General features: G+C 41.5%; 2 protein-coding genes across 2 annotated transcripts in view; both read right to left on the bottom strand.

Moving 5' to 3' along the window:
* Nucleotides 1-2,430, bottom strand: part of KCNH7 (potassium voltage-gated channel subfamily H member 7) — a 173,197-nt gene extending 170,767 nt beyond the window's left edge. Inside the window, exon 1 of the mRNA XM_031554296.1 lies at nt 2,332-2,430. Coding sequence (XP_031410156.1) covers nt 2,332-2,430 — 99 coding nt within the window. The remainder of the gene's footprint in view (nt 1-2,331) is intronic.
* On the bottom strand, nt 322-9,004 carry LOC104911704 (interferon-induced helicase C domain-containing protein 1-like). Its single transcript, XM_010713676.3, has 3 exons — nt 8,422-9,004; nt 6,289-6,445; nt 322-4,140 (listed from the first exon to the last, which is right to left on the bottom strand). Exons 1-3 carry the CDS (start codon nt 8,911-8,913, stop codon nt 3,908-3,910), a joined length of 882 nt encoding a protein of 293 aa, XP_010711978.1. The 5' UTR covers nt 8,914-9,004; the 3' UTR covers nt 322-3,907.
* Between the last annotated feature and the right edge of the window lie 1,103 nt (nt 9,005-10,107).

The following is a 10,107-nucleotide window of genomic DNA, read 5'->3' as shown; positions in this document are numbered from 1 at the left end:
AATCTATTCCGCAGAGGCACCTGGGGAGCCGAGCATGGTCTGGGGGGGGGGGGGGACAACCGACAACGCCAAGTAGGTATCTGTTTCCACCCATCCTTCTCTCTCAAACAGCTTTGCTCTAGTTGGCAACAACAGGGCAGAGGCTCCTCCACTGAGCAGTGGATATCACCTTGCCCTTTTGGGAGAGAGTTTTGTCCCAGTCCCACACCCCCTAGTTCTACATAAGTATTGTGAGGGGAAGGAGCAGACTGGGGGCTCACTGTATCAGGAGCACAGTCTGTCTGTCGATTCCTCTCTGTCACCTGTTTGCAAGGCGACTGGAGGCCACATGCCCCATAGGGAGCCTCAGTTGCATGCCGGGACCTCGGGGCCGATAGGGCCTGGCACCACCAGTTAATTTCCTTTCCACAGTCCTTGATGGTCCTCAGCCTCTCCACCTCTTCCCTCAGGCAGGCCACCAGACTGAGAAGGTCATTTACCTTACACAGGCGTTGCCTCTATCGCCTGGCACTTCAAGGGCCAGACTCTGGCACTCATTGCAGCCAGCAATCTGAACGCTAGCGTGCTGTTTTGGGACCTCAGTCTGGGTCGCCACACTCTTCTTGGCTACAGCCTTCCTCTTACGTGTGCAGGGGACCTCTGTCTGGGTCTCCACATGTTTCCTGGCAGTAGCCTTCCGCCGGGACGCAGCCATGGCAATCCAGCAGACCCACTAGCACCAGCACAATCAGAGTAGTGCTACCAAGTGTGACTAACAGCTCCGCCCCATTACTGAAAGTGCTGGATCTGCCCTCGCTTTTTTACCAGGTCGTTGATGGGTGCAACCGCACTTATCACCCTCTTCACAGAGACAAAACCCCTCCTCCCCGTCTAGGTGGGCAGTGGCATGCCACTGCTCTCTTCAACGCTCTTATTAGGGGGTAAATCAAGGTAGACTACATCTACCGCTCTTCCCCCATCCACCCAGCATGTGACAAAAATGACACTGTTGTATCTCAACTTTCCAGGAATCCATTTAGTTAGGAAAGAGAAGATAGGACTAAAATTATATTTAATCCATCATCTCCCCTCTAACAAGACCTACTGAAAGATGTACATGCAACAGAGAATATGTATTCAAGAAGTATTCAGTGCACAGTTACAATCTGCAGGATGCATTACAAAATCATCCCTCAACATAAAATATTGGTGGCAAAGAGAAATGTAGAATACTCATCTTCCAAAGGAAAGGTGAGAGAACATTATGCAATAGCAGTAGCATAGTGTTCCCCTTTTTCAGTTGTGACAATTCTCTTGAATTATTTTAAAAGAAAATAGTAGTCCATTTTAAAACCATGAAAATAAAAGGGTGATATTTTAACCGCTGCATTCAGCATTTTCACTAGTTTTCCTTTACAATGCTGCTTATATGCTACAACACAGTGTAATGCACAGAAAGATTTTCAGTCACTTTGCATTAACAAATAGAAAAGCATAGAGATAACTGAATGCAATGAAGAACATAGATCTATGCAACATTCCTTTTTTTAGAAAGTCTTTCTTACCTGTCCTGTGCTACCTTACGTCTTAGAATAAGTTTCAAAGACTGGAAAACAGCAGTGATGTACCAAGAATAAACAGCTTAGTAAAACTGGTCATACTTTCAAATTAATGAGCAGTTTCTCCATTCTGAAGCATTAAGGGGAATACTTTGTAAGACATCATTGAAAATGCTGCTTAAAAATCAGTCAAGAGGTACCACCTTATAGTAACTTCAAGGTTACTACAAATCAGATTTTCATAGAATTTACTTGTTCCAGTCAACTTCATTTTATGAAACAGATCTTGAAAAATAGAGCTGTTAACTCTTTAGAGTTCCTTATTCTGGTAACAGAAACCTTAATCTATGTGTTTCATCTTCAGACCTTGCAAATTTAACTGCTTTTGCACTGTATTTTGTGCATGAAATTTCTTATGTGTTTTTGTACTTGCAGTTATCTTTCTAAGGCTAAATTACCTATTTCTACATTTTCTTTATAATCTTAATACTCTCATACCTCTCCTTGATTAATCTACTGCCATAAAAGAGTCAGGAGAAGATTTAGATATAGTGCAAATTGTAATAAAATAAAGTGATTTGAAAAGCTTCTTCCTGTAGAAATTTGTCCTATCTCAATACAGAGAAGACTGGTTGGAGCATAATGCAAAACACCTGACAACATCAAACTGTAAAGTAGGCAGTCTCCTACTCTATATGCAAAATGAATTAGGGTTTCCAGCTGTATTTTCACCTGCCTGGTCTAGAAATAGTCATGAGATTATGAGAGAGGTTGTAAACAAAAAAAGAGAGACCTGATTAACCGCTTCTGTTTGTGTGTACAGGTGCGTAGAGATTGAAGCATACTGCACTTCAAGACAGCTGAACATTAACGCAAGTTCCTCTACAGCCATCTTCACACAATGCTGTCTCCTAACAGTTCTTCCCACCTTGAATCTACGTGACTGTTTTAGATCAGATCAGAAGTGTAAATTAAAAATGAATCTGTCAATTGCCCATACTTCATATTAGCTGGTTTGGGTTGCTAGAAAAACTCCCCTCAGATGAAACCAAATGAGATGTATTGTAGCCACTTGCAGATATGCAGCCCATACCAGACTAAAATCAATCAAACTGCCAGAATTAACCCTGTACATACATCTTTAGCATCCACTATTTCACTGAACAGATCTGTTCAACTTCACAAATTGCTAGTAAAGACATACTCTGCCTATTAAACTTCACTACAATTCATTGAATAAACCATAGTTTTCAGGCTAGAATTAGCTTGTGGTAGGCTACTTAACAGCTAATTGTTCCGGATAGCTAACAAGAGTCATGCATGGGATCCTGGGTAACTGGATCTAAAGGTGGGTAGAAATCCTGCCCACAGCAGGGGTGTTGGAACTATATGATCTTTAAGGTCCCTTCCAACCCAAACCGTTCTGTGATTCTGTCAAAATCTGTCTTCAGCAAAGCTACAATTAAAATCCTAGGTCTTACCCTGAAAGCACCTGAGTAAGATTAAGACTTGATACTCAATCAGATCCATTCTAAATCATTAATAAACTTTCAACACCTCTACTTTATAATGCCAAAGTATGTTCTAATACAGGAAAAACAAGCTGATATTTATGCTGCAGTTAATAATCCACTACTTGTTATAAATCATAGTGATATGCTGTTAAGAGCACACTAAACAAAAAATAAACTACTACTGAAAGACTGCAGTTTTCAGAGCCAAATTTTTCTTGATGTTTTCATGTTTGATGAAAAAAAGAGAAAAAAAAAGGGCAGCCTTAGCTATCTTACTCCTTTGGCTGAGTAAGCCCACTAAAATCATTTCAGGCAGAATTTATCTCAGTTTTAACTATTGTTTGAGCTGCATCTGAACTTGTAACAGATACGAATGGTTCCTTAATCATGCAACATATGTTTCAATCATCAGCTCCCAGTTGTATCTGGGAATTGCTGCTGGTTGTTGCTACTGCTTATAATCAACTCCCTAGGCACATTTTTATAAGTGGATCCATATGAACAACAGGCCACAAAATTTCTTGGCACACCCTCCTAAGCCAGTCTGTACCATGCCAGCAAATTGATTCTGAACTAGCTCAGTCTAGTTACAGTAGGTAAAGATTTTTTCATACCTTTCAGATTAATTAGTTCAAGTACGGCCATGTTTTTGTTCTAGAGCAACTCTACTGAAGTGAGCAAATTTAAAGAACTGTCCTCCAAAATTAGTGTTGATGACAACTGATAGGAAGAAATGGAAATTACTGCTTCCAAGGAATCAAGATTTGATTTTTCCATTCATTCCCTTTGACAGAAGCGTATGTTCCTGATTTTTTGAGCAAGATGAGAGATAACAAACTGGGAACGTTCTTTAAGTTACTTCCAGTAAAATTTAACTACTACCAGAACAAAATTCCAATTGGTAGACATACCTGAAACTACAGAGTTCTTTTCAACAGAAGTTTCTAATACACTGCTCTCTCTGACAAAACTGTCATCCAAATTTTCTTGCTGTTTCAAATCCTCCGTTACAGCATGACCTGGTTGGCTTGCACCTTCTGTTTCTTTGCTTGTACTGTTCTTCAACTCATTTTCTTTATTCTCTGTTCCTAGAAAGTAAAAATGAAATTCCATTCCATGAAATGGCTCTATAAAAAAAAATGTGTATCTTTTAGTGCGGAGTAGAGAAAATACACAATGGCATGACATATGGTCTTGGCAAAGATACCAGTTTGGAATATTAATAAACGTTTATAAAACCATAAAAAAAGTTGTTGGTCATAAATCTCTAATATTTGTGGTCACTGTGAAGTCTGGAAAATTGAACTGTGGACTAGCCCAATTCCATCAGTTCTATAAGCTCATAAATGAACGTACCTTGGAGCAGAACTTCTGAACTTCCCCATAAAACAGAAAACCAAGAGGTTTCCCAAAATGTCTTCCCGTCTTCCATTTCTGGGTCTTATTCCAAATACAGAAAATGTTTTTCTTTGTCTTCTCTGTTGTTTTATTATTATTAAAGATACTTAAGAGTAGGCATATCCCAAAGGCAAAAAATGCAGTTCAATATACTGTAAATGCTTTTTGTAAAAACTGCAGAAGCTCTGTTTTCCAGACTTAAACTCAATTACTTTGTAATTAGAAATTAAAGAAATTATTAGATTGATTCTATTCCACTTTTTATTTTTTTTTAAATAAAGTTCTGAATCTCTGTGCGCAGGTATTTGCTAATAGTAACCTATTTTACTGTAACCAATCATTGGTGTTCAACTAGAAACGCTACACTGTATAAACACAGTTCTCCTTCCAAAATAGCAAATCTTTATCTTTAATGTTTACCTTCTTTGACCTTGTAGCAGCAGAAGCTTCAACAATCATACACTTTACACATCTACAAATGTAGAGGACTGTTTACATAGAACATTACTTATTGACTGGTAAGGAGAACACAATTTACAAGTTGTGTGTTAATCTGTACAATTTCTTTTAAAACCTGCACTGTCCAAGATCACTGAGAAATTCTGGAATAAATGCATTCATTTAGTACTGTATCAAGCAACTGAAATAAATTTAACTTTTACGCTACAAAAATCTGCACTACACTGAAAAATCAGAAATGTAAAATTTGAAAATAACTGAAAATAAAAGTATAAAGATATTTTTTGTAATTTCTGCATTTGACTTTCATCCAGAAGCACCTTCTGAGTCTCTAACTTGGTTGACTTTGTTCTGCTTACTAGAATTTTTGAACACCCTTGAACTGTGTGACTGAACACAGCAGCTGCCTATCTGTGCCTGCCAGAGGCTGATTCCTGTCCTCAGCTAGAAGAAACATCTTAAAACATAGACCCACAAATGGCAATTACAACCACAGAAGTTCTGGGGAGCTCCTGAAGCAAGAAAGCTAAAGCTGTTAAATGTGAAATCTGTTAAAAACCTTAGTCTCAAAGATCTTAAAAACCCGAGTTTAAAAAGGGAAATTTGGGGACTGCCTATTTTTTTCCCCATATTTTAGCATCTAGGGGATAATTTTTCAACATCGTAATTACTGCACTGGATACTGGGATATAAAGAAGTAGCCAAAAACTTTGTAAAACATGCAACAACGGAAAAGCTAATTCATATGCTGAAGGAGAAATCAAGAAAAGGGTTATTTGTTCAAAATAATCATCTGAATATTTATGATTATTATAAAAATACACGTTCAGAACCAATAGGCTACAAAAAGTAAGGATTCAGTTTAATTTTGGTCATATTATTATAATCATACTATTCTTAATAAGGACTTTTTAGTGTTTAAGAATCTCTTGAGTTAGCCATTTGTACAATCAATGAATACACAGATGATATAGTATATTCGAGAGCTTGGCTTATGTAACTATTATACTAGAGCAGAAAAGGACATTCACCCTATCCTGGACTCACATAGGAAGCTCTAGTGGAGTGGATCTCCAGAAGAGATCCTTCCCCACTCGCAGTCAGCTCTTAAATGGGTCTGGGAGAGGTGCAGCCAGGCTCCACCCCTTCCTGCAGCACAGGTGAATTGCCTTCACCTGTGCTCCCATGGCTGACTCACTGCTTGCCTCAGGTGATTAATCAGAGGTTCAGGCCATGATTCAGCAGCCCCATACACCATTAAAAATTTTAATTTGTAATCCCCCAATAATACAGTGAGAGTCTTGTCTTGTTTCCTAATAATTAAAAAAAAAAAAAGATGTTAAAAAAAAAAAAAAGTATTCACAGAATAAGATGGTTACCTCCTGTATTTCCACTTAAATCATCTGCAAGGCTTTCATGTTGTGTTTCTCGCAGAGCAACCAAAAACTGAGAGAACCAGTCCTTCTTTTGCACTATTCTGCTCAACAGCTCCCTTGCACCGTCTCTGTTCCCACGACTGTCAGTAACAGTCTCAATCTGGGGAAAATAAACAAACAAACAAACCCTAAGACAGAATTTTGTAATAGTTCAGATAAGTTAGTATGAATAGTATACACGCATAGGTTGATCTGAAATAATGCCTTCTATTTATTTCCACAAAAACTACAACAGATAGAGCACAATAACACAGATAGAGCAAATTCTTGGCTACAAAACACTGTGTTTCAGCATAATCATTTCCATTAGCTCTGCGCAGGTGGATGTCAATGGCTACCATTTTTTCTTCATGGAGGAATTTAATGGAACACCTTTGCTTCATCCACACTTCCACATCAGATGCCATTTTGTTAGACTGCTCCTCCACATCCATCACAGAGCAACAGCACATAATGGAATACTGGTTTGCTCTCTACTGCCATACCATCAACATACACCTCTGACACTGAGGGCCGCAATGATAAAATATGAGGCATTACTTCTGGAGCAGACCTAGTAAAACATGTGATGTGAAATTTAATTTGAGAGACTGGTAATGCTTGAAATTGTTATAGTAACAATTGTTATATAATAATAAATTTATTTTGTTATAATTGGTGTTCGCACTGGTTTTGGGATTAACCATCTTGGATTAAGGAGAAGTGATGTAATACAGCCTACCAGAACTCAGACCTCATCTCTAACATGACTTCATAAACAAAATGGAAAGCATCCCTTCTCAAATACTGAGAAGACAGAACATAATAAAATAATAGAGTAGCCTGTTAAAAGTGACTGTTACTCTACAATGAACCACAGAAAAGCATTCCAAGGTTGCGACACACAGAATCAGGCACATTATCACAAGGGAAAAAAAAGCACTGCTCCAAAAGCAGAGCTGCCTGGGACAGGTGTTCAGACTTCCAGAAGAATGTCCTTAAGTTTCAACAGTCATCTATCCTGATATGCAAGAAAATGGGCAGGTGGAACAGCTGACTTAAATTTGGCTGAACAGTGTGAAAACCTCCTGAGTTAGACTGAAGGGTGTGGGAACTAGGAGCAGGGAAAAGTAAACAGAAAGCAGCAGCACTGCCGGGGGGATGTCATTAAGAAATCCTCTGCCCCATCAGTGTTGAAACTGGCAGGTTGTGAAGGGTAACGAAGGAGACTTAAGCAGAAACAAAAGCAGCATAAAGATAATCAGAGAACATATGCACTTGTTAAAGAATGGATCCTTAGCCTCCTAAAAGACTGTCTCTGCCTGCCCTGTTAGCATGCTTGGCTCCCCATCCCTTGTGGTACAGCTGGCCCTTGCTGCTTCCTGATCGTCATCAACCAGATGAAATTAAGCATGTGACCTTCATTTAACTGAGATGGCGCACTAAACTACTCTACAAGTTTACACAAAGCTCATAGTTCAAGTACATCGTTCAACCATTAGTTTACCAAGTTTTGCCTTAATGCTATAGCAAATACTACATATTTTGATTTCAAATACTGTTTGGGGGGACTCCATTGTTTTTGGCTTCACGGAGATTTCACAGTAGTTCAGGAAAGGCATTCCCAGCCAAATGGAGCCAACACTGGCATATGCTTTCATCAAAGTTAACACTTGCTCTTTCTTCTCAAACTGATATTTTTGCCCAGCTTCACAGTCTACTAGTGGGAATGATATTCCTTAGTGAACCTAAAGCAGAAAATAAAGGTGAAGGCAGGTCTTGTTTTAATTTAGGTATTCTCTAGGACTTTGCAGAACAAAGGTCTGTGTCAAAATGACAACAGTAAAGCTGGCCAGATTCCTTTCACTCACACTGGTCTTTTCTAAGCTATGATATTGTCATATCCTGGTTGTTAGCTGGCATCCTTACTGCTGCTGGCCCACTGCAAACAGCCTTTACTGGCTTACTTGAGCTTTTTCATCAAGCTGGGTTATGTACATTCATTTCTGCACTTGCAAGCCCACCTGTTGCTACTCTCCACTCAACAGCCCCTAGGAGCGGCTGAGCTCTGTTGGGCTGCCAGTATGGCTCACCTACCCCAACCAGGTCCTCCTCCTGAAAGATGCCCAGCTCCAGGCACTTCGCGGCCACATGTCTGGTCTGCATGTTATCCACCAGCGTGCCGTGCAGCAGCTGCACCAGGTGCACGCAGAGGTCGTGGTCATCCTCCTCCCGGGGCGAGGGCAGCTGGCTGGGGTTCACGTAGCAAGCGGCCAGGTCGCAGCCGCCTTTCTTCAGCGCCAGTAGGAACTCAGTGAACCAGCCGGGGCCGCGGGGGCCGCGTTCCACGGCGCGCAGCAGCTCCTCGGCCCCCTCCACCTCGCCGCGCTGCAACGCCGCCACCCGCACCCTTTCCTTCTCCTCTGCGCTCAGAGAGGGCAGCCAGTCCAGCACTGGATGCACCCGGATGCAGCGCTTCAGCCGCGGCCTGAAGCAGGAGATCATGTAGAGGAAGCGCTCGTCTCGGCACTCTTCCAACATCGCTGCGCTGCGGGCCGGCTCCGCTTCTGCAGAGAGCGGGGGCTGCATGGGCGGCCGAAGAAGCCGAACTCACCAGCTCGACGTCAGCTGTTCTCAGGCTGCCCCGTTCCCGGACACTTAAAATGAACCCCGCTGTAGCTTTCGGTTTCGCTTTCTGTTCGCTGCGTAAGGGCAGCCGCGCCCAGCCCCGGGAGGGCAGGGCAACGCACGGGGAAGTGCTGTTTCCAAATAATTGGAAAGTTGCAACGGGGATTCTGAATTTGAAAACAAAACTGACATGTACCATTCATTTTCCAGAACGTGCGTTCCCAGGGCTGCTCCCAGCGCATCCATGATTTCTATACGAGAGGTTCCCATGAGCCCACCGGAGGGAGGGGGAGGAGGTAGAGGCTCTGCGGGAAGGGAAAGGTCAGCGTCCGGATGCAGAACAAGCCCTTCTCAGAATACAGCCCCTGTTGTACCTCCGTATGCCTTTATGTCAAACTTCACTTCACAAAACCCATGTACCGATCCTGTCCTGTCTCTCAGACTTTCGGGTGCAACCTAAAATGCTGGGGCCAGAACTGGATGGGTTTCCATGGGCACAGAGAGCACAGCACAGCAAAACATGTCGGGCTGCCTACACAGGCAGCTGTACCAGCAGTAATGTACTGCCCATGAACTGGTACCCAACTTGAACTTAAGCTGCGATTCAAGCTCTGCTAGTGGCTCTAACCAGGCAAAACTGTAGGCTTTGGATATCTTTGTGCAGATGACATCTTTCTTCATAATTTATTTTTCTTCTCCATAGCAAATGGATAGTATTCCAGACTTTGGTAATCTTTGCTGTATAGATCTGATTCACATTAAAAAAAAAAAAAAAAAAGAATAAATCTGAACATCGCTCCCAGCTCCTTACACAGCAGTGAGAGACTGAGGTTACTGGTTTAATCCTGCAGAGATCCCAAAGTACAGTTTGAAGGTGGCTGCTGTCCTCATGTAAAACAAAATTAATTCACATCAATCTTGGTGCTCTCTAGGTTTCACCCAGCAATACTGCAGAATGAGTTCAGTTCAGAGATGTTGCAGAAATTCAGTTTTCTCTGTACAGTCATCTTTCATCAGGTTTCATTTCCCACTTCAGTTGCTTCACTTTCATTTCACTACTGCTGATCTCGGGTTTCGCTCATTGCTCTTCCGTATTACTGCACTATGGAGTTTCACTTGAACGACTTCCCGCTACTTTTTGCTGCCTTCCTTACC

This window comes from Meleagris gallopavo, chromosome 7 (assembly GCF_000146605.3).
Source record: "Meleagris gallopavo isolate NT-WF06-2002-E0010 breed Aviagen turkey brand Nicholas breeding stock chromosome 7, Turkey_5.1, whole genome shotgun sequence".
Lineage (NCBI taxonomy): Eukaryota > Metazoa > Chordata > Aves > Galliformes > Phasianidae > Meleagris > Meleagris gallopavo.
This window is presented reverse-complemented; position numbering and strand designations above follow the sequence as displayed.